Raw genomic sequence first — 24,233 nt, forward strand, 5'->3', positions numbered from 1 at the left:
TTAATCCTCCTGCATAATGCACTCCTGAAAAGTAGTGCTTGCTACATGGTTGAAGATCTTATGATCCATGTGCTGGGGCTCTTTGAGTTATTTGTAAAATAAATATTTAGTTCCAGTTGATACAGTGAGTTTTCTGGGCTGACAGTATCAAGCCCCTGTCTACTGCAAGTATAATCTTGACTGCCCCCCCCTTAAGTCAGAGGAGATGTAGAATTTAGGACACTTTGAGACATTACATTGTAAAATAGCTTGTTTTATGTTCCTGAAGCTATCTTGTTCTGTGTTATAGCTGCTAATCATCTCAATGTAAGTTTTAAATAAATGTATTTCTTTAGAGCTGATTTGCACTGTGATTTTTCCTTTTTAACTCTGCACCATTGAATATAATTGCTTTCTTCCTCCCCTCTTATTCCCTTCAGTCATGCAACCCTTGGCTCCCTTAAGTTGAACATTTTCCAATACTCTTACAAGTTTAAACACTGCATTTATTTAAAAGAAAATTCTTATTGCTTGCTTAGACTTTTTATTAGCTAAGTGAAGAGGCTCATACAGGTAGGGTACTTGTCGAGGCGGAATGCCTTACTTCATCGCGCAGTGCTAATCCTGTGAAGTTGCCTCGTCTAGCTGCGTATTCCTCAACGTTGGCCAGCCCTGGTACCACACAGCAGCTCAGAGCACTGCGGTATATGCTCATGTCATGAGCATCATACCACTCCTCGGTCTTTTCATCATAGCACTCAACATTAAAGGTGGTGGTAAAGCCATTAAAGCCACCCACCACAAACAAGAGGTCGTCTACCACCCCGATACCAAAATTGCTACGAGGAGTAAACATAGTGGGGATTGTGCGCCAGATATTAGCCACCGGGCTGTAGACTTCTGCACTCCTAAGTCGATTAGCTCCATCGAAGCCGCCTACCTGTGGACAGCAGAGGAAACACGGCTGGCTGTTAACCATCGCTTCTGTTTGCTGACGATGCCCTCTTTGGGGGTGGCGGGGGGGGGGGACCAGTGATTTCATACCTCCCTCTTCCACTATCTTCCATGGAAAGAAGCTTTCAGATTCTTCCCAGTGGTAGTGTAAACCTATTTGCTAATAGGAAATGTAGGGCTATAATTTTTGTTGTACAGAAGGAACTCACCGCATATACGTGTTCTCCATAAGCAGTTACGCCTATTCCACTCCTCCTGCTTCTCATGGGTGCTATGACTGTCCACTGATTACTCTCAGCGTTGTACACTTCTGCCGTTGACAGGCATTCATTTCCGTTAAACCCACCACATATGTAGACCTGTGTGAAGAGAGTTCCAAGATTATTAAAACTGGGGAGTAGAAAGAGAGGGTGTGTATATGGTGGTGGCTGGGGGCAGGGGACACTTCTGATGCCAGTCTTCAGTCTGAGTTTCTTTTTTCCACATGTGCATGCATTGCTTTTTAATAAGTAAAATCAGAAACGATAGTCATTTGATGAAGGAGTTAGTATTGCAAAGTGAATACTGCCACTTCTGTTTTCCATCCATTATTCCCAGGCCTGTTTGCTTTCACATCTCCTAACCCCACCTTCCCCTGGGGTCTTACCTTTCCATGGAGTGTTGTGGCACTCGCATCACTCCTCTGTTCATGCATGGGGGCAATGAGTGTCCATTGGTTGGTCTCTGGCTCATAACGTTCAGCAGTGTTGAGACGCACGTAGCCATCAAATCCTCCCATGGCATAAATAAAATTACCGAGGACTGTCACGCTGACATAGCAACGCTTGGAGTGCATCGGGGATACCTGGTGCCACGTTTTCTTGACTGGGTTAAAACGCTTGACACTATTGAAATAGTCTATACTATCGAACCCCCCAATGATATAAACATAGCCTTTCAAATAAGCTGTCCCGTGGTAGGCACGAGGACTCTCTTCCTCACAAGTGACATTCAGCCATCTGTCTGCCCGAGCATCATATGCCTCAATGGTATTGGTGGGGCTCCCACCACTCCAGCCACCAATTGCAAATAGGATGGCGTAGGGCAGGCGGGGCCTGGTGAGTGGGTTGGTGAAGTCAGAATTAGAAGATCCGTTCATGTTTAGGTCATACATGGCCTTCAGTGCATTAATGATGACTGGCTTGCATTCCTCGCTGTCTTTGATGTAGTCATTCATCTTAACATTGGTCATGAAGTATTCAGCATGCATTAGACCCAGGCGAACCTAAGAAGGAAATAGAGAAAGTCATTCAGACTAGGTGTGGCGTCTGGAAAACCCATGTCCTTAAGCCCGCAGTTTTACAGTCTTCTCCGAATGCAGTAGGATCATGTTTTGTTTTGTTTTTGTAATTTACAGCTCACAGTTTAAATATTTGTGTTTTGGAGGTGGTATACATTGGATGCTGAGAATGAGCGAGATAGAAGCCACCTCAAGTGGTCACAGAGCTAGTCCATTCCTTGGCCCCTGGACAGGACTATTAGACCAGAAAAGGCTGTGGTCATTGTTCAGTAATTGGATATCTGTGTCTCTATATGTAAAATAACATGAATTAGCGCCAAATGGCTACAATTGAGTGCAATGCTCATGATCTGGTTTCTTGTCCAACTCCTCTTTTGGCTGGGGAAACTCACAGAAGGAAAGGGGTGAGAGGAAGACCCTTTAGAATTCTTTTGAAGGCCTGCCCTCTCCTTCCCCCACTACCAGGGAGAATCTTGGTCAAAGAGAATATAACTGGAGCAGAAGGAACTAGCAATGTCAAGGGCAAAGAAAATTGCAAAATTCCAGAGAATAGCAGGGGATGCCTTCTGTAGAGGTACATATATAAGTATATGTAAGTATAACTACAGCCTTGGAATCTGTCAAACATCTGAGTATGGCTCTTGGGACAATCCCTCTGGGATAAATGAATCAAAAGTGAGCAATTAAGGGAATTCTCTGGCAGTCCAGTGGTTAGGACTCCGAGCTTCCACTGCAGGGGCACGGGTTCGATCTCTGGTTGTGGAATTAAGATCCCACAAGCCATGTGGCACAGGCAAAAAAAAAAAAAAAAATTAAGCATCTCACAAAAGAATAACTAAACGACCTTGGGAAGCAAGACTGAAATATGCTGCTTCCTATTTTGGGGGTCATAAGAAGTCCATTTTACAATGGCCTCAAATACAGCATCTTCTTGTTTGACGTTGAGCTCATCTTTCTCAATGATATCCTTAAGTTCACTGACTGAGAGCTCTAAAAACTCTTCTGAGACTTTCACCATCTCCTCAAAGTTGTGCAGTATGAACGTGTAGGTCTTCCGCCTCAGCTCAGGGCAGTAGATGTAGTCTGTGAACTTGCAGATGCCGATACAATTATCCAAACACAGCTCCGACTCGAGGAACTCACAGCAAGCCCTGACAATACCCATGATGTTAAATTGGTCTGCAGCAACCAGCAGGTTCTCCATGTTGTCTGGTGTGATGGGGACAGTCCGGGTGTACGCATATTCGATAATTAGCTTCATCATGTTGGGGGTAATGCCAGGGATGTTGTATACCTTCTTTTCAATGTTGTTCCAGCCACTTGTAAACAAAGCTCTGGAAGAAAGAAAGAAACTAGCAGTCACTGAAATACTTCTCTCTAGTTTGCCATGTTCCCTACCCCCGCCACCTTCTCTTGTTGTGGGACATTTGGACATTTTCCAAATAGTGTGCACAATAAGTAAATTGGAAATAAATTGGCGTGAGGAAGCGGGGGGAGGAGGGTAGGTTTTATACAGTGGTCAAGAGAACCTTTCCAAGAACTTTGACTTTGGTCACTTTTATTCCTATCTTCATGATAAGTAGGCTTTTTCCCATTTTGTGGATGGAGAAACTGGTATCTACAGCTGGGAGTAAGACCGAGGTCTTTTTCTGTCTCAGCCCATTGCCCACCAAATTCTATCTTAATTAAGGAAATTAAACTTGAGCAAATACACTTTTAAAACAAGTATTATTGGGCTTCCCTGGTGGCTCAGTGGTTGAGAGTCCACCTGCCGACTGGGGGGACACGGGTTCGTGCCCCGGTCTGGGAAGATACCACATGCCGCCAAGCGGCTGGGCCCGTGAGCCATGGCCACTGAGCCTGCGCGTCCGGAGCCTGTGCTCTGCAACGGGAGAGGCCGCAACAGTGAGAGGCCCGCGTACCGCAAAAAAAAAACAAAAAAACCAAGTATTATTCAATCAACACATATCCAGAATCTGATCGCTTCTCACCTCTCTCATTGCTACCTTCTTGGTGTGAGCCACCACCAGCTCTTGCCTAGATTATTGGAAGTAAACCTCCCAACTGATCTCTCTGCTTCTGCTTTTGACACCTCCAGAGTTTATAGTCTTATCCCAGACACCAGCATGATCCTTATGAGTTTATGCTCCTCTTCCGCTCAGAACCTTCCACTGACTTCCCTTGTTACTCAGAGTAAAATACAAAGTCCTTACCAGGGACTACAAAAGACCTCTGAGATCTGGACCATGCATACCTCTCTAACCATATTTCCTCTCACCTTCCTCCTCACCTTGCTCCGGCCCTGCTGGCCTTGCTTTCCTTGAATACACCAGAGATGCTTCCATCTGTGCACTTTGCTTCATACTCTGCCTGGAAGGCTCCCCCAAGATCTCCGTTATTTCCCAAGACCGCAGCCCCTTGAAGTCTTTGCTCGAATGTCACTTTGTCAGCAAAGTGATAATCCTATTTAAAATTACCACTGACCACTCTCTATCTTCCTTTTTTTCCCTAGCACTTATGACCTAATATGTATTTTATTTATTAAATGCCTGTTCCCCCTACTGGAAGGTAAACTTTACGAGAACAGGAATGTTTATACATTGTTTTATTTCCAGTACCAGTCACAAAATAGGCACTCAATAAATAATTATTGAATGAGTAAAATGACTACTATTCCACAACAACTTATTGGGTCCCTACTATGCAGCTAGGTACTTCTCTAGGTGTTGCAGAGGACAGAAGTCCCTGCTCTAATATATTTTTCCTTCCTTTTTCTAGGAAGTTTAAGGGAATGTGGGCTCAGAGATCAAATTCTCTAGAGAAGAGGTCTGAAAACCTACAGCCTCTCGGCCAGATTCAGGCCAACTCTTGTTTTTGTACTGCACGTGAGCTAAGAATATTTTTTACATTTTTAAATGGGGAAAAATTTTTTTCTTTTCTTTTGGGGGAAAAATATTTTGTGACACCTGGAAGTTAAATGCAAATTTCGGTATTCATAAATAATTTTATTGGAACGCAGCCATGCCCTTTCATTTAGTATTGTCTGTGGCTGCTTTCCTACTAAAGGCAGAGTGGAGTAGTTGTGACAGAGACTGTATGGCCTGCAAAGCTTAAAATAGTCACTCTTTGGTCTTTTTGTATACCCTGCTCTAGGTCTAGATGAATGAGAATTTTTAGCAACGGGTGGCACGCACTTATCATATCTTCATTGGAACCGAGTACTCACATATTTTCAGCTCGTGAACAAAATAGGTCTTTTACTTCCTGGGTTACAATAGTTTTGGCTCAAACTCCTTTTTTCTTCTGAAAAATATTTCCTTGGTTCTTTCCCCTCATCCCCCTTCCCACCCTCTCAGTCCTTGTTAATTTGTCACCCTGTTTGAGATAGTCTCAGATAGGGGCTTAAGGGGTGGCTGGAGTGGCACTGTCATCTAGGTTTAAGTAGGAAACCCACTACAGGTGTCCAACCTTCCCAAAGGTTGGTTTGGGTGAAAATCAAAGAAAAAAAGCATCTGGCCCACCAACAGTTGGTTGAAATCTAGTTGAAAATGAGACAGAAGAGGCTCTGGCCCTAGCTGTGCCTCTTCAGAAGACAAAGGAGCCAGTCTACAGGAGCCCAGGGCTTTGACAGTGTCCCTAAACTTAAGATAATGGGGTGGGAAATATGAAATGAACCAAAATGTCTCAGAATGAGCCCCATTCCCCCTTTTGGCTTAGTCCAGCAACCCTGTTGTACCTAAAGTAGGAACTGCAGCTACAGAGGATGTTCTTGTGGGCATTGAACTCAAAACCATTGACCTTGATGACCACGTCGCAGAGCTTGCCCTCTAGCCTAAGCTCGTTGAAGATCTCACAGGTCATCGCACTCATCTTCCTCTCCATGTGAGGCTGGTGGAAACCTGTGGAGGCCGCCGTGCTCTCCATCTCCATGGCACCCTGGGACAAGGGGAGCCAGGCTGCTCTCCTAGTGTGTCGGGGAGGATGGTAGGGGCCCTTTAGCCAGCTGTCACTCCTTCTTCCTATTACACCTTTCACATTGAGCCCAGCAGGCAGCCCAAGTTCCAGAATCCTGGGCCCGCTGTGACATCACTCTCAGGATTGTGATCTCAGGTTCTGGAACTCTCTCCTGTCCCTGTCCTCATTCCTCCCCCCCCCCCCGCCCCCATGGCATCACTCAGGCTGAAGACCACCCCACATCTTCCGCAACCAACCAGGAGCAGGACGTGACCACTAACACCACATAAGACTTTTGATTCACTCTAGCTCCTGCTGCCCGCTTCCGGTGCTCAGTTTGGCGTCTCTGTGGCAACCATCTACCTTCTTCCGCAGCTTGGCCCTTGGCTCCTGAGACACTGAGTTCAAGGAAACCGAGTCAGAGGAGGCAGAAGGGAGAAGTAAAGCTGATGGGTTTTCATTCTGGCCCAGATGTCCAGGGCCCTCCTGCCCTCTGGACTGAGTCACTCATCTTCTGTGATGAGGAGCGAGGCCCGTGAAGGAAGCACCTTCTGGATCTTCAACAGAACTCACTTATGGCTCCTTCACACCCCCTCCCATCTGCGCCCTTTTGCTCATGCAAACCTTAAGCCTGGAAACGTCCATTCCGGTTAGGGTTTTTGTTCTAAAAAGAGTGGCACCCACCCACGTAACCCCAGCCTCTTGGGACACTCCCCGTCCACCCCCCACCCCCCGCCCCGGACCCGTTCCCCGTCCCCGCACCTCACCCCCACCCCGCCCCGCGGAAGCGACGCCTGCGCAGTGAGGCCGCGGGGGCGGTCGTTGTGCCCACGCCGCCAACAGGCCAGCGAGCGCCATGGAGGAGGAGGTGAGGCGGGAGGAGGAGACCGGCGTGGGGCGGGCCCCGAAACCCCGGGCGCTCCGAGACCCCCACCGGGCCGCCTGGGCCTCGCCGCGCCACTGCGGCCCGTAGGCGCCCAGGCCCGGCCGGAGCCCCCGCTCGTCCCCCGCGCCCCCGGCCCGGCCTCGCCTGCCTCCCCTTGGGCGCAACGCGGTGCCGGGGTCAGCGGTTCTCTCGGGTCTCGGGACAGGTGAGCACCCTGATGAAGGCCACGGTTCTGATGCGGCAGCCCGGGCGGGTGCAGGAGATCGTGGGCGCCCTCCGCAAGGGCGGGGGAGACCGCTTACAGGTACCGCGGGGGGCGGGGCTGGGGATGTGGCCTGCCCAGTGCGCCTTCCCGCTTTGCTGCGGACACCAGCAAGCATGCCTTCAGCCCCTAGAAATGGCCAGGTGCCCGAGGGCAAGCCTGTTTTGCCTTGGGGAGAGCCCACCTGCCCAGCAACCTAGATTTCAAATTTCTCAGGTCGTGCTGTAGACAGAACGCACCCCACACCAGGCCTCCGGGTCTTGTCCTCACTAGCCGAGGTTGGTGGGCTCCCCAAGAAGACGCAGATGTGTAGATGGGCCAAAAGGTGGGGGCATCTTACGAAGGACCAGGGCATTGAGATGGGTGCTATTGAAAGAGTGGAAGGGGTCCTGATTCTGCAGTCCCCACCCCCATCCTCAGAGAGGCTGGGTCTTCTCTGGGTTAGCACAGGTATTAACTAGGATTAGTTCTTCCTTCGGCGCTTCCTGACTCCCCCAGGGCTTTGCCCGCAGACCTGCACTGAGCTGTTTGGACTTCCATAATCATCCTCCCTGGCTGGCACAGGGCCACCCTGGAAGGAGCCTGTCTAGGCTTCATCTCTCTTTTGCATTTTAGGTCATTTCTGATTTTGACATGACCTTGAGCAGGTTTGCATATAATGGAAAGCGATGCCCTTCTTCTTACAGTAAGTCACATACTAGCTTGCTTTATTGGGCTTGACAGGACGATGGCTTATAAGGGGCAAGTAAAAGGAGTTCCGTGTTTTTGCAGATATTCTGGATAACAGCAAGATCATCAGTGAGGAGTGCCGGAAAGAGGTGGGTTACTCCCTTCTTTGCTCAGAAATGGCTATCATATACGACTTCCAGTGGTTCTTGGTTAGGACCAAAGATTCCAGGGTTAAGACCTCAGAAGATTAATTTTTTAAAAAATTGTTGTTATGCTCAGGTGGACCTAGTCTTAATACACTGAAACAGCTTTTCCTTATTGGCCAAGACACGTGATGATAGATGGTTGGAATATGCTTACTCCTATCTGTAGAACTTAATAGGAGACTTCGATGTTTGCTGTTTAACCCTCCCACAACTCCGAGAGGTGGATAGAATCATTACTGTCTCCATTTAGCAGATGGGAAAACAGGCTTGGAGAGGTTTGAGCAACGTACCCGAGGTCATACAGCAAGATGCAGAGCTTGGTTTTCCCATAGATCTGATTCTGTTCCCGAACTCTTTCCTCTATATTATGCTCTTTCCTTGATAGTATAAATTTTCTTGGTAAGGCAGCAGGTACCAAGAAAGACTTCTGAATTAACATCTGTGTATGAAACTCCCGTTTCCATAAGATGCATACAGATACTGTAAAGCGATCCCTGTAGCCTTGGAGTTCATTTTACTTTGCTACGCGTTCTTCCCATCAGTGTCCTCTTTGCCAGAACAGAGCTGTGCTAGCCCCTCGTTTCTCTGCAGGTTGCTGAGCTCTTTCTGCTAAAGAGCTATATCATTTAGTTCCACTTGATTATGAAGTTCACCAAATTGGTTACTAAGTGGTCTGTTGGTCTGCCATATTGGTCAGATCTTCTAATACTCTGTCATGATTACTGGTTATTAAGATGGACAGTGAATTATAGATAGCTCTTCTGTTTCTACACCTGTCTCTCTGGTGATGCCACTTGTAGCTTAAGGTAGATTCTGGCTCCGCCACTGATTACCTTTGGCAGGTCACTTTTTTTGGTTCCTCACATCCCTGATCATAGCAGCTTCCAGAGAACTACGTCCACAAATAAGACAATAGGTTTGGATGCCCTCTCTAGGATAAAGAAGCTAGAGAACATTAAGATTTGTGGCGTTGATGGGTTCCTGAAGAAATTAACAAAGCAAAATTTATGCAAGAAATCTTTTTTCTTTTTAAAAATTTATATTCTGGGGGTTTCCCTGGTGGCGCAGTGGTTCAGAATCTGCCTGCCAATGCAGGGGACACGGGTTCGAGCCCTGGTCTGGGAGGATCCCACATGCCGCGGAGCAGCTAGGCCCATGTGCCACAACTACTGAGCCTGCGTGTCTGGAGCCTGGGCTCCACAAGAGAGGCCACGATAGTGAGAGGCCCACGCACCGCGATGAAGAGTGGCCCCCGCTTGCCACAACTAGAGAAAGCCCTCGCACAGAAACGAAGACCCGACACAGCCAAAAATAAAATAAATAAATTAAAAAAAAAAAGGAATTTATATTCTGTTGAATTCTGTTACACTTTCAGAAAAATGTTCTCACACTCAAGGAAACATTGAGAATCTTAACACATTTTAGGAGCTTTCTGTCTCTGTCACTCTTTGTATTTAACCCTCTTTTGGACTGATGGTCAGGGACTCCATTTGATCTCATAATATTCCGACACCATGCACGTATTAAAATTAAAATTTTTTACTCAGTCAATTCTCATTTTTATTGGGCACTGTTACTGACTGAGCCCATGTGACACATGATCCCTGAAGCAGCCTCCCTAGATCGTGGGAGGTCCTGGCATGTGGAAGGTGACCTTAGCCAGAGGAGGTGCACAGAGATGCTCCCCGTGAGGTTGTCCACCTGACGTTGGCAGTGCGATGGAGTTATCCCCTAACATGCTGTGTCCCAAGCTCCAGTCTTCTAGTTCACTTGAATGATTTTTGCCAGATGTGTGTAAATTACCCTGCCTTTAAAGATCTGAATGCAGTTAACTTGCAAAAGAAAGGAGCAATCTTTATGAAAGCATGAGTGTGCTATTCTAGTTTTCTTTTTTTCCGACATACATTAAAATGAATCCCAAACCACTAAAATGAAAAGTGTTTTTATCCATGTACGCCCCCCCCAAAAGTTATCTTGCCTACCACCTGAGAAAATGTACCACATTTTGGGAAATACAGCGTTAAATCAGTTCTTACTGATTAAGCGGGAGTGCAGAGGGATGGCCGGCTCTGCAGCTCCAGTCACTCCCTTACCTGGAGTTGCATCTTCTAGGTGACTTTTTTCTCATGCTGGACTGTAGGACTCTGCTGGGGAAAACTTGATGTGGACTAAACGGCTTTTCTCTTCATTTCGATGTCACAGCTCAAAGCGCTCTTCCACCACTATTACCCAATTGAGATTGACCCACACCGGACCATCAAAGAGAAGTTACCTGACATGGTGGAATGGTAAGTGATGGTGGTGGTGAAACGCCCCTGGCCCTCACGATGCTTGGTCTGGACGGGGGCGTATTTTTCCTGAGCTTTGGTCAGATGCAGGCTCCTTTACCTTACTGAATGCTTAACTGAAGGCCACAAGCGCAGCTGCTAGAACAAATTGTCCAGATAAAGCCAGGCTACGTGTGGCTACTTCTAGAGTAGAGGGCTCACCAAGTATCCTTGGAATGAGTTAGAAGCCCCTTAGTTTGGGGCAATAAGTGCTTTGGGGCAATAACCCTCCTAAGGAAACCAGTATCACTGGGCAAAGCCCCAGTTCTCCATAGAGTGGGGTCACAGAGGAAGGGATTCAGAAGAGCTTTGACATCAGCAGCAACTTGCCCAGCTCTTGTGTTGCTGCTGTGTTGCTGTCTCACCCTCTTCCTTTAGGGACAAGCAGGGTCCTTCAGGAAATGGCTCTGGGGGAAAGGATGAGGCCTCCGCTGTCAGTACTTCCAGAGGAGACTCGGCCCTGAGATGGGAAAGGTCACTTTACTTAGTGGTTTGAATTTGGGGTTTCGTGGGGTGTCTGTTTCCAGGTGGACCAAAGCGCATGAGCTCCTGTGCCAGCAGAAGATTCAGAAGTTTCAGATAGCCCAGGTGGTGAGAGAGTCCAACGCAATGCTTAGGTGAGCGGCCTGCTCTGGAAAATGTTTCTGCCAGACTGTTTGCGATGGGTTTGCTCACAAAAGAGAGGCTGGGAAGAATCAAAGAGGAGTCAGTTGCTGGGAGAGTCAGAAGCGATCTAGCACCATGAGTAGATGACGTGGAGAAGGTCTTGCTTGTCCTCTCTGGACACAGCCAGAGAATTTTCTATCCTTGGGTGTGTCCTAGGATGCAGTCTGCTGGTAGTGGATGTGGTGTGAATATGACCAGGGCTCCATCTCCTAGAACAAACAGCGTCTAGCTCCTTCTTCCCAATGATAAACAGACTTTTGGGGTCCCCATGGCGACCGGCGTTCTTTATCCAGACATGGGAGTTGGCTGACCTAGGGCCCTTGATCTTCCGTGGCCTTCACAGTGCAGCTGTCTGCTGGAGCGTTCTTTACTGGAGGAGGGATGAGGGCACGTAGAGGAAGGAGTCAACACAGGTGCCTTCCCTCAAGGATTGTGTGTCCTGATTGGGGAGAGAGGCTAGCTCGTGGAAAGCCAGGAGAGTAGACACGTGCAAACCCAGTAAGTGCCTGGGTGGGTTGGAGGTGTTCCCCAGTGAAGCTGCCTCAGGATAGCTGCCTGGTTGTATTTTGCTCAGGCAAAATAATACAGAAACAAACAAACAAACAAACAAAAAATGTGGTTATATGGTGTATATGAAGTTCAGGGGCAGGGAGAGCAAATCAATGGTGATGTGAAGTCAAAATGGGGGCGATGGCATCGACTGGGAAGGAACATGAGGGAATCTTGACCTGATTAGTAAGTACATGTGTGTGAACATATGTAAATATTAACTGAGCTGAACACTTAAGATTAGTGCACTTTAATAATTTACTGTATGTATTTTATACCACAATTTAAAATGTTTTTTAAAAATGTTAAAGATGTAACCCAAATAGAAAATAAAGAACAGTCGCAGAGGCAGTGCCATTTCAGAACCGTTCATGTCACTTCAGGGATGGATACAAGACGTTCTTCAACACCCTCTCCCAGAACAGCGTTCCCCTTTTCATCTTCTCCGCGGGCGTTGGGGATATCCTGGAAGAAATCATGCGGCAGAGGAAAGTGTTCCACCCGAACATCCACATCGTCTCTAACTACATGGAGTTTGATGAAGATGTGAGCTGGGGCTGGAAGAGGGGTGGGGACCGCCAGCCAGGGTGCTTCACCCTAAATGTTAACCCTGATGGGGGAGGGGGGAGGGAAGGCATGCCAGCTTCTTTGCCCTCGGCAGTTATTTATTTATTAGTGCCAGCTAAAGACAGTCGCTTTTGAAGGACCCACTCTTGGGTGTTTGGCTGACAGTCGACTCTGCCAGGGAGGACTGAGTTTAGGGCTCGGCCAGGCCCCGTGTCACTGTCATGGCTCGTGTGCCATCCTAGGCACTCAAGGGCTGGGACTTGGACTTGTTTTTCTTGAGCCAGAGGTGGGCTGCTCTGACTCACCCGTGTTCTGACTTCTTCCCCTTAAAACCAAGGCTGGAATTTTCATCCCTTTGACCTGTGGTTAGGGTGTGGCCCACAGCTGAGGTTAGCGCACATGTAGCCAGGCAGCGCTTGTATCACGGGCTTCATGCTTTCACCAGAGTAGGTGATCAACAATATTTGATGGTTCCTGTTAATTTAAACCAGGGGTTGTGAACTTCTTCTGTAAAAGACCAGGTAGTAAGTATCTCGGGCTTTGCGGGCAATATGATCTCTGTCATAGCTACTCTGTCACACAAAAAAGCACCCGTAGACAAGATGTAAACAAATGGACCTGGCTGTGTTCCAGCAAAGCAATTTACAAAAATAGGCCAAATCTAGTCCACGGGCCCTAGCTTGCTGGCCCCTAGTTGGATCACAATGAAGTTCTGGCATTATCTGTGGCTTTCAGGATTCCCTTTCCTCTGTGGCAGAGACAGTGGAACGCTGGTCCCGAATGGGTCCTTGTAGTTCTTCTGTCTGTCTCTTGTCTTGATTATTTAGGGCTTCCTAAAGGGATTCAAGGGCCAGCTCATACACACCTACAACAAGAACAGCCCCGTGTGCGACCACTCTGGTTACTTCAAGCAGCTTTAGGGCAAAACCAACATCCTCCTGCTGGGGGACTCCATGGGGGGCCCCGTGGCCGATGGGGCTCCTGGCGTGGAGCGCATTCTCAAGGTTGGCTTCCTAAATGACAAGGTAGGTAGGAGACCCGGGTTCTTCATGGCCTGCTTCTCCTTCACTCCTGTTAACGAGCACTTATTGAACACCTTCTGTGGGCTGGGCCCTGTGTGAAGTACGAGAGGCACAGAGGTCAGACACAAGCCATAGTCTCATAGGAAACAAAAGAGATACCCAGTGGTTACAGCTGTGCACGAAGCACACGGCGTGACCCAGAGGTCAGAGCACGTCATCAGCCCACACTTACCGGGTGCCGCGCACGCTAACCCAGTTCATCTGTGCAGTCATACTCTGAGGTAGTGACTGTTATACCCAGTTTACAAATGAGGAAACTGAGGCAAGGGGGTTCAGTAACTTGCCCAAGGTGACATAGTTTAGAAAGTGGTTGGGCTGATTACCAGTCCTCCTAAATCATACCAGTAAGGCATGATTGAGATGGGAGATGTTGGTATTCAGGATGTGGGTTTATAATTTAGAGAAGGAAAGCATAGGAACAGACCAGAGGTTGACAGGGGTGAAAACATAAGGTCACAGAGGGGCACAGTATGGCATCAGGCTAGAAGGCCTCCAGTTCTCACCCTCAGCCGGCAGGTGCTGAAGCCTCATGAAGATTCAATCCAGATAGATTAGAGGTAACGTCTGATAGTTTTTGGTTCTAATGGTTGTGATGGTCCTTTTGGCACTGACCCAAGGGTTAATTGTGGCGGCCTGCATCCATGGCCATCTGTGTCTCCAAAGGGCAGGTCCCGGTAACCTTGAGCTCCTCCTGGGGAGTCGCAGCTTGAATGCCCTCTTCCCCAGCCCCAGGTGGGCAACAGCGGGCAACACGGAGGGCAGGGCGCTGGGGGACTCTCGGTCTCTGCTCCCCCGGCAGGTGGAGGAGCAGCGGGAGCGCTACATGGACTCATATGACATCGTGCTGGAGAAGGATGAGACGCTGGACGTGGTCAACGGGCTGCTGCAGCACATCCTGCAGCAGAGGGGCTGGACAGAGATGCAGGGCTCCTGAGGGCGGGCCGGGGTCAGGCCCCGCGGGCTGTGATGCGGACGGGCTTCACTGGAAGGCTCCTCTGCTCTGAGCACTGCTCCTGCCTGTGCTGCAGAGAAGAGTCCAGGCGGCCGGGAGCTGCTGGCCCACGCCCCTCCCTCCCCCTTTCCCTGGCTTCGTGGTTTGTGTTCTGCAGAGCCTTGAGGGAGCCCTGCCAGCCCGGAGGGCAGCAAAAGCCATTCCAGATGAACTGTGGACCTACACAGGGTTAGCACTTTAGGAATCATTTGGTCCAGGGAATCTTTTTTCCAGTATTTTTTAACATGGGAAGCTGCTCTTCAAACAAATCTAATATGTGAAACAGATCAAAATAAAAAAAGGAAAACACAGAGCTGTTCCGATTGGGGTGGGGGTGGGGCAGAGCCTGTACCTCCTGGTTCTGGAGGCGCAGGAACCTCCGAGAAGCTGCTAGAGCTCCACGGAACACAGTTTGAAAACCCCTGGATTAGCCCAGGAGACCCTGAGCACAGCGAGCACAGCCTAGTGTGTCCGTGGGCATCACGGTGGGCAGGCAGGGTCAGCAGGGTGTGTTTCTGACCTGGAATGGTTTGACTTGGTTCTCATGCAGCCGTTAAACTTGAAATTCAGCTGGGATCAGCTGAATTTGGCCGGCCCTGGATGCAGAGCCCCCTCTTTGTGGGTCCCTAAAGTGACCCATATGAGTGTGGATTTTCACTGCGGCCCTTGGCTCCTGTCCTTCCTCCTCCTCCACGGCCACTAAAGTGCACGACTTAAGGGCGGTCGAGTCGGGACCTGAAGGGAGCCAGTGCTCAGGGTGGTCGGATCCGTTCCCTCATCCGCCTGCCTGGTGGCTGGTAAGTTGTGTTTGTCTGCAGCTCAGCAGAGAAAGTGATGGGAGTGCTGACTGAGGGCCAGCCGTGTGCACCCAGGTGCTGCAGGTGCTGTTTCATCCTCACAGGAGGGATCCTGCATGAGGTACGGGTCCACTTAGAAAGGACCAGTCCTTTCTAACACTGGGGTTGCAGTGTTTCCGACAGAGCCAGCCTTCTCTTCTGCATCACGCTGCCTCCACACGGACTTAGTTCAGGCTGTCCTGTTAGGCTTGGGGGAGGGTGGTTATCATCTGAGGCTGTCACCTCTGTCGACCCCGAGGTGCTTTCTGTGCTTTGGGACCAGGGAGTATCAGTCGCTGGCGACCGTGGGGAGCAGCTCCGTCTCTCGGGGGGATCTTGGGCAAGAGCTCGGTGCTTGTGGGGGCCGTTTGGGGTGTGAATCCAGTCATTTTCTCTCCCAAGCATCCCCCCCACCCCACCCCCTTGGATGGCTTGGGTCATCTCTGTCGCACTGGCCAGAGTCCAGCCAGGCAGGTGAGGGCAGATGGCCTGATGAGTGGCTGAAGCAACTCCTTCCTCAAGACACCAGAGGTTTGAACTCCATTACCTTTCTCTCTGGCGGGAGGGAGAAGCACCAGGCAGGTGGTAACAGCTGGCGGCCAGGAGCAGGGAGAGGTGGGAACGTCGCCATATTAGAAACGATCTGTGTGAAAGGGGAATCTGACCTGTGTGCTTTAATTTAACCCTTGAGCTTTGCATGTTGTGTTTGAGTTCAGGGAACTTGTTTTTCCATTCAGCTGGGACCCTTAGGAGATCAGGATCATGTCTCCAGGCCTCCCCTGCAGGCCCCTCTCTGTGGACACTTACCCCCCAGCCTCCCTCCATGGTGAGGGCCCCAGCTGGGCCTCAGGGAGGCGGGAGGCTGAGACCTAGGGACACAGGATCTTGAGCTGAAGGGCCATGGAGATGGCCTGCTTTGCTCCCCTTCCTCCCAACACTTGGGTCTAAGCTTCCCGCCACCAATCAAGAAAGACTGCATCCCGAGGACTTTGGTTTCGGACGTGTTTTATTTGGCACAAAGGAGAAGGGGGTCTGACACCAGTTTAGCCTTTTGAGTGTGCAGAGCTCTACCCACCCCCCCACCCCTCAATAATGAGCCCCTTTTCCACATTTATCTCAGCCCCGAACCAAGGATTGCATAGCCCTAAGATCCATCCAAGTAGGTTTCCTCATACCACCCCCCTTCATTTTGCTCTTGTTCTTTGGACCCTAGAGAAGGCAGCCGCCTTTAGGGATAAAAGGAGACACAAAGCCCAGCCCTGAAGCGCAGCACCCTAGGGGCTCTTCAGCCACCACTGGTCGGCAGCGAGGGGGCGTGGGACAGGTGAAGGGAACCGGACAGGTAAGGTAGGGCTGCCCCCCCGGAACCGTCCCCTTCCCTAGGAACCAGCCGGAGCCTGGGGAGCTGCCAGGACAGAGGAATGGGGCGCGGGGGGTGCGGGTTGAGGATGGTGAGGAAAAGTACAGGTAAAGGGGAAGTTTGCGGAGAGAAGGAAATGATGAGCTTGGCCTTCCTCAGTGTCTGGTGACACAGAGGGGAGGTCTGAGCAAGGGGCCAGCAATGACCCCAGCCAACCCCCAAACTCCACCAATCCCCAGATTGGCTTTGTAATTCCAAAACTTTCAAGGAGGGGGTTTGGGGCTGGGAGAGGAAAACCAAATAGAGATCTGTGCTGTGGATTTTACCCTCGGGCAGCGGGAAAGCCAGAGTTGTCCCCTCTGACCACTTTCTAGAAACTTCCAGACCTCATGCCAGCAGGGAGGGTGACTGTTGGGAAGTCAGCCCCACTGCCCGCTGTCCCCCTAGACGACCTTTGCAGTTGGGCCCAGGCCCCTGCCCTTCAGAGCTCCTCGTGGACCCGCTCCTGGTCTTCGTCCGACTTCAGCTTGAGCTCCTCGGCGGTGATGTTCCCATCCTGGTTGCGATCCTGGTTCTGGAACATGTCTCCTATGGTTTTCTCAGGGTCCTGGCCAGGCAGGAGGCGTCCCTTGCCCTCACTGACTTGAGCCTTGATGAAGGTGGAGAACTGCAGCGAGGAGAGCCAAGGGGAGGGGAGAGAGCGTCCTGCCTGAGCAGCTGTGCTCATCTTGGGACGGGTCCCCAGGTGGAGGCCTTCCAGCGAGGACTGAGGAGAGGAGCTGGTTGGTGCTGCGTCCTGAGGGGGGCGGGGGCGGAGGGCGTGCCCAGGGCCGGGCAGCCACGGGGCAATGGGCTGCATGTGCCAGAGGTGAAGGCGGGAGGAGGGGCTTAAGGCACACTGACCCGCAGAAGGGCAGCAAGATGGGTGCAGACAGGATGGTGGACACACACTGTGTTCTCGTTAGATGCCACCGTGCAAGGCGGCTCCTGCCAGGTGACAGCGTGGGAGGGATTACTAGGGGCGAACTCCTCACCCACCTCCTCCGGGGGCACCTCGCCATCCTTGTTGAGGTCCATGTCTTCAAACAGGTTGGCAGGAGGGTCTTCGTGCCACACAAACAGGTAGCCTGTGGGCAGCCCATCCTCCCGGGACATCAGCTCCACCTCAAACAGGAGCACAGCACTTCCAGGAACCCCCCGGGCTGGAGGGAGGGGGGGAGTAGAGAGAGGGAAGGGTCTGGGCCCGGCTTCACTGCCTGCCCAGTGCGCTCCCAGCCTACAGGCCTCAGCTCCTGCCTTGGCGGCTGGAGAGTGGGGCATGGGATGGGAAGCATTGGGAAGGCCTCACTCACTCCTGCCCGCAGCCATCCAGGCTCCAGGGGGCGGGGGCAGAGGGGAGGAGGAAAGCCATCAGGCCAGTCTCTGCTCACCTCCGCTCTCTCCATGGGCCAGGTGCGGAGGGACCACCAGCTGCCGCCTCTCTCCCACACACATGCCCTGCAGGCCTGTGTCCAGACCTTCGATCACCTTGTGGGCGCCCAGAGTCGCCTCCTGAGGGGCCCCGTAGTCGTGGCTGGGGGGAGAGCAGATTCCCAGGTCAGTGCTCATCCTGGTCCCTGGCAGGCCCAGGGCAGGGTGCGGGGACCCAGCAGTGCAGAGATAGGATCAATCCCCTTATCTCGTAACTGCCCTGCAGTGTGGCCGGGGGCTCATCTCTCCCTGCTCATTTCCCTCCACTGAGTGGAACTAGCAGCTCCCCTACTGCTTACTTCACCCTCCCTCTGCCTGTGGACTTAAGAATTTCAGCTTAGATGGGAACTTAGGGAGGAAGGGTCAGGGGTGCTGCTAGGCCCACCCGCCTGCCCAGCCCTGGCCCTGCCCCGGACCCACGAGGAGAAGAGCTTGGTGCCGTCCAGCAGAGAGCAGTTGTAGTGGTAGCGAACGAAGTCCCCAAGCCTGGCCGTCTCGTTGCAGGCCTCCGGGGGCCGGGACAGTGTCTTGATTTCCACTGGATCTGCAGGGTTGTGGAAGTCGATGATGTGGACGTCGAAGATCAGCACAGCAGAGCCAGGGATCTTGTCTCCTGGGGCCAGAATGGGGGCGTGGATCAGCTGGAGTCTAGGAGGGGCTGCTCTAGGTCTCCATGGAGGCCCCAGACCTTCCCCATCCTGGGGTTTTAAACAAGGATGGGATGGGATGTTTGTCTACATAGTCAACTCTTGTAATGTACTCTGTGGTGGTGAGGAGGCAGGGGAGGGGAGGGGCACGCCAGCTGGAAAGCCTTTTCCATATGTATCTTGCAACCTCCCAGTAACTCACCCTGCTGATCGATGTGATTAGTTCCATTTTACAGGTGAGCAAACAAAGGCTTCCAGCAAAGCTGGGACTCAAATCCAGGTCTCTTTGCTTCCCAGGGCTATGCTGTTTCTGTTCTTCCATAACCACCCTCCCTCCCCAGGCTCAGGAGTCTGCTGCCTTTCTCCAGTGTGGAAGGGGAGAAGTGGGGGACTGCCCCCTGGAGAAAAGGATGGAGTCCTTGTGGCAGGAGTTGGGTGGGGGACCAGTTTTTTCGATGAGAGGGGCAGAGCAATGGCTGGAATCCGCCCCCTTTGCCCCTGCCCATCAGGGGGAAGGTCAGGAGGAACTGCGGTGTTGGCTTGGGGAACAGGGAGCATGCCTACCAGTCCCGTTCTCCCCATAGGCAAGGTGGGGGGGGATGGTGATTCTCCGGCGCTCCCCCACGCACGAGCCCTGCAGCCCCCGGTCCATCCCTGGGATGACATAGCCCTGCCCCACATAGGTATTGTAGGTGCGGTTTCGGGAGTAGCTGCAATACATACAAGGCGGGGAGGCGGGCAAGAGAGTCACAGCGGCCCCGCCCTTCCTGCAGCACAGAGCCGCCCCCAGCCCCCACCGTCGTCCTCAGGACCCCCCGGACCTGGAGTCAAAGAGGGTACCATCCATCAGGGAGCCGTTGTAGTGGTAACGCATGAAGTCCCCAGCCACGGCTCTCCGGACGCAGCCAGGTGGCAGCTCCAGTGTCTCCAGCTGAACCGCGTCCTTTGGGTTGTGGACGTCAATCAGTAGGACTTGGAAGACCAGGGAGGCCTGCGGGGGGATCACAGTCCCTGGGGAAGGGATAGGCTTGAACCATACACGTGGAGAGCAAAGCAGGGCTCTTCTCCACTCAGGAAGGCCTATGTGAGCACCGTGCAAAAAGGTGCTAACCCTGCTTTCCAGAGCCTTTGACGCCCATCAGCAGCCCCGGTTCTGCCCCTGTGAGGCCTGAGCTGAGCTCTCCCCAGGGCCACCACCAGCCCGTATGAGGCTTTGTGTGAATCGGAATAAAGCACCTTTTGTTTTTTGGCTGTGCTTCGAGGCTTCCGGAATCCCAGTTCCCCAACCAGGGATTGAACCCGGACCCCAGCAGTGATAGTGCCGAGTCCTAACCACCCAAGCACCCTTCTTAGTGAGGTGACCACCAAGGGCTAGATTGCATCACTACTTGCCTCCCTGGCTGGGTGTCCTTGTGCAGTACTCAACCTGAACAACTATATGTGGCAGCCCAAGTCCCTGCTTGCCCTCACCATAGCCTTTCTCGCCATAGGCCAGGAATGGAGGGATGACGATCTTCCTTCTCTCTCCAGGACACATGCCCAGCAGCCCCTGGTCCATGCCCTTGATCAGCCAGCCAGAGCCCACGTAGGTGTCGTAAGTGCCACCTCTACTGTAGCTGCAGAGGATGAGGTAGGGGTGAGGCTGCTGTTGGTGGGAGAGGCAGGAAGGCCCCCGACTCTCCGCTGCATGCCACAGTCCCTGGCGCCCCAGGGCTCCTTCCAGCCCTTACCTGGTGTCGAAGGCAGTGCCATCCAGCAGCGTGCCGTTGTAGTGGTAGCGGACAAAGTCGCTGTCCTGGACCATGCGGGGGCAGTGGGGCGGGCGCAGCAAGGTGCTCACCTGCACAGTGTCCGCCTTGTTCCACACATCCAGCAGGACCACATCAAAGTAGAGGGTGGCATCCGGGGGAATAAGCCCCGCTGCGTTTGGTGCAGCCCCCAGAGTGGGGGGTGGAGTGGAGGTCTGAGCATCCTGCTTGGCCTCCCACTCCACCATCCTTAGTTCCCCTTCTCCCAGGTCAAGCTAGAATCCTACCCAGGGCCCTATTATTGCCCTTCCTCCCGCCCCAGGGGCAAGAGACAGAAAAGTCTAGTCCCAGACCTGCCGCGCTATTCATTCTGCGGCGCATGCGGCGTGACCTTGGAAAGCCGCTCTCCCTCTCTGAGCTTCAGTTTTCCGGCCCTGAGCCCTTGCTTCTGCCTCCTGGTCTCCTCCACCCCCATGCCTGGGCCCCGGCTCTCCTCACCCACGCCGATGCTGCCATAGCCGAGGTGCGGTGGCACGATGAGGCGTCGCCGCTCATTGACGCACATGCCCATGAGGCCTCGGTCCATGCCGGTGATGAGGCGTCCCACGCCCACCACGATGGCCACCAAGGCGTGGCGGTCATAGCTGGGGAGGGAGGGGACAGGTGGGATACAGTGGCCTCTGCCCATGGTCACATACATGCACAGGCGCACAAGTGCGCGCGCGCGCACACACACACACACACACACACACACACACACACACACCATCCCCCTCCCTACACAAAGGTGCAGGTCCACAGGCTCCTCAACTCTTCAAGCCTCCCTCCTAGATGCGCGTGACTCCCGCCTTAATAGGATGGGCTGTTATGAAAGGAAGTCCTCCAGGAGGCCAGGGGCTTTTATCTACCCTGGGGTGGGGGGATGGTGCCAGCAGTCCCATCTGCTGCTGCTATCTGCTGACAGAAAAGGAGTGGGAAGTGCAGACCCAGGGCGGGGTGGGGGTGTGTGTGTGGGGGGAGACCAGTTATCCAGCACTTAAATGATAAGGCCGAAGAAATGCTTGGCATTTTGCATTCATTATCTTTTTAAAAATATTTATTTATTTGGCTGTGCCGCATCTTTAGCTGTGGCACTTGGGATCTTCGTTGCGGCATGCGGGATCTTTTAGTTGCGGCATGTGGGCTCTTAGTTGTGGCATGCGGAATCTAGTTCCCTGACCAGGGATCGAACCCGGGCCCCCTGCATTGGGAGCGCGGAGCCTTAACCGTTGGACCACCAGGGAAGTCCCTGCATGCATTATCTTATTTAATTCTCTCCCTGTGAGGTGGGCATTATTATTATTATTATTATTATTTGCCGCACCATGCAGCTTGTGAGATCTTAGTTCCCCCACCAGGGATCAAAGCCGGGCCAAGCCGGGCCACAGCAGTGAAAGCGCCGAGTCCTAACCACTGGACCACCAGGGAATTCCCGAAACGGGCATTATTGATTTCATTTTTCTTACGAGAAAAATTGAGACTTGAGAGACCAAATGATTTGCCCAAGGTCACACAGCTAATGCTTGGTCTGTTGAACTCCAAAGCCCACGTTTGGGCCACTGCACCATCAATTCACAGAAGAAAGGAAGGGAAAGCAGAGCTGGCTGGGGATAGGGATTGGTTTTCAATTTTGAAAAAAGCTACTCTAAAATCGCCATGGCTTTTACTTGATTTAGTTAGTTTTAAGTTTAAGTTTTAAGAAGTTAAGGAAAGATGAGAGATTATTATTTTGACGGAAGGTGTCATGGGTTGTGAAAGTTTTCCAAGCTCAGCACTGCTTGGATCCAACCTGGGTCCAAGAGTCCCCATCAGAATCCCCGATAGGGAGGCCATTCTCCAACTCCCAGCCCCTCCTCCACTCCTTGGTGGCCACAGGCTCACAGCTGTACTCCTGTCTACTGCCTATGCCTCATTTTGCCCACTGAGCTGGTTGTACGGCCTGCTTCCTCCACAGTGCCGTTGTGAGAGCCCAAGCATGGCAAGAAGCTTCTAGCAGTTAAACACTACCAAAGTTCTCCCCAGAGTCAAGGCTAATCAATGGGTCCTGAACCCGCTTGCAGACCGTAAGGTACTGTGTGAAGTTCACTTTCATTCATCGTCTTGAGTCCTAACATCAGCCTTAGGAAGTAGGGATGCAGTTTTCCAGACTGTTTTTTAATCTCCTTGTTTTCAGATGAGGAAAGTAAAGCTTAAAGAGGCAAAACTCCTTGTCCATGATCACAGCCTGGGTTTGAGTCCAGGGTCTTGGTCTCAGGAGTTCGTGTTCTTACCCAATAAACTGCTCGCCTCCAAAGCCACTAATCTCTATAGGCCGTTGTGTGTGCGACCTGGACCCAAGGTTTAACTGAGGCTGGCCTGGCGTACGGCCCTGCCCCCACCGAGAAAAATGGACCTGCCAGAGCAGACGGAAAGCCTGGACACAGACCAGAAACCCATCTCTCAAACCCCAAGGCTGGCAAGATGGGCGACAGCACTGACCTGGTCGAGCTAAGATGGAGGGAGATGAGGGTGCGGGATCACGGGGAGAGGGAGGCATGAAAACCCTCGGAGGAGCCCAGGGTGGCATGTGTGACCGTGTGACATGTAGGCAGACAGGGTCCTTACACCAAGCTATGCCCTGCACTCCCTGATCCATCCTGCTGTCTTAGAGTGCCCACCTGCTTTACCCCACTGGCTGCTAAAAACCCCCTCCCCCTCCCCCCAAAACTCTACTTACTTCTTCTTCTCTAAACACAAAGGCCCTGAAACCTGTGGCTGGAACCAGAAAGGGAGTCAGGGTGGATGGAAAGGTAGAGGGTGCTGGGCTGAGACCACTGGAGGATTCACATGCAGCAGGGACCATGCCCTTCCCCCCAACTCTGTGGATCAGAAAAACCCCTCTATGTCTTTAAATAGAGCACTGGTAAGTAAATAGAGCGGTTCACCGGGATTCTCAAGCACTCTGAGAGACAGAGGGAGTTTGTGTGAAAGAAACAGGGGTCTTCTGAGAGGCGAAGGTTTGAAATTGAGGGCAGGGATGTCTGGGGAGATGGACGTCTAGGAGTCCCCCCACCCAGGGTGCTGTGTTTGAGGTTAGGGGATCACGGTGTGAGTAGGGAGCATGCAGACACAGCTTAAAAGCAGCAACGGGGGAACCCCAGGACTGAGAGAGCTTGGTCCCGGGCTCCGGGAAGGGAAATGGTGAGTCTGGGGGCACCCAAGCCGTTACCTCGAGTCAAACTTCTTGCCGTCCTCGAAAGTACCGTTGTAGTGGTAGCGCACAAAATCCCCCATCTGCACTTCCCGGGGACAGGCCCTGGGGATGTGGTACCTCTCGATAACCACATCTTCCAGGGGGCTCCCGGCCGGGCTGGCGCGGCCCAGCCCCCTCCCCACGGCCTGCAGCAGTAGCAGCAGCAGCGACTGCAGCAGGGGGAGGCGGAGGACGGTGTGGCTGGGGCGCCCCGCGCGGAACATGGTGCCTGGAGCTGGGACGGCCGGCAGTGAGGGCGAGCGAGAGAGCCGCCGCCGCCGCCAGACTCCTTCGCCCCCCTCCTCCCAGAGCTGGCTCCCCCTCTTCCTGTCCTCCATCCTCACCCCCGCCCTGGCTGGTCCACGTGGAATGGGGGCTGGGGAGGCTGAGCTGGCGGGGTGGGAGTGGGGGGAAGGGGTGTGGAATTGGAGGAGGAGGGCCAGGCTGATAGCTTTAGAGTACGAGGAAAGCACCACAAAGCCCTCCAGATTTCCCCCCACCCGTACCCTGGGGCTGAGAGACCTGGGAGG

General features: G+C 52.3%; 3 protein-coding genes across 3 annotated transcripts; 1 reads left to right on the forward strand and 2 right to left on the reverse strand.

The window, feature by feature from the left end:
* Positions 1 to 544: 544 nt before the first annotated feature.
* Positions 545 to 6,142, reverse strand: KLHL10 (kelch like family member 10; the record flags this gene model as incomplete). Its single annotated transcript, XM_082859891.1, has 5 exons — positions 545 to 919; positions 1,143 to 1,292; positions 1,580 to 2,197; positions 3,057 to 3,546; positions 5,949 to 6,142. 5 exons carry the CDS (start codon positions 6,140 to 6,142, stop codon positions 545 to 547), a joined length of 1,827 nt encoding a protein of 608 aa, XP_082716017.1.
* Positions 6,143 to 7,022: 880 nt separating this feature from the next.
* Positions 7,023 to 14,668, forward strand: NT5C3B (5'-nucleotidase, cytosolic IIIB). Its single transcript, XM_082860228.1, is given in 9 exon segments — positions 7,023 to 7,356; positions 7,930 to 7,999; positions 8,086 to 8,132; positions 10,392 to 10,477; positions 11,044 to 11,133; positions 12,115 to 12,277; positions 13,126 to 13,215; positions 13,219 to 13,323; positions 14,180 to 14,668. Coding segments are annotated over 9 exon segments (873 nt in total). The 5' UTR covers positions 7,023 to 7,269; the 3' UTR covers positions 14,315 to 14,668.
* A 2,268-nt stretch (positions 14,669 to 16,936) lies between these two features.
* FKBP10 (FKBP prolyl isomerase 10) lies at positions 16,937 to 23,942 on the reverse strand. Its single transcript, XM_082860349.1, has 10 exons — positions 23,680 to 23,942; positions 20,931 to 21,076; positions 20,415 to 20,604; positions 20,155 to 20,300; positions 19,506 to 19,695; positions 19,249 to 19,394; positions 18,458 to 18,650; positions 17,998 to 18,140; positions 17,606 to 17,769; positions 16,937 to 17,234 (listed from the first exon to the last, which is right to left on the reverse strand). Exons 1-10 carry the CDS (start codon positions 23,925 to 23,927, stop codon positions 17,049 to 17,051), a joined length of 1,752 nt encoding a protein of 583 aa, XP_082716475.1. The 5' UTR covers positions 23,928 to 23,942; the 3' UTR covers positions 16,937 to 17,048.
* Positions 23,943 to 24,233: the final 291 nt, after the last annotated feature.

Source organism: Leucopleurus acutus, assembly GCF_964270905.1.
Source record: "Leucopleurus acutus genome assembly, chromosome: 19".
Lineage (NCBI taxonomy): Eukaryota > Metazoa > Chordata > Mammalia > Artiodactyla > Delphinidae > Leucopleurus > Leucopleurus acutus.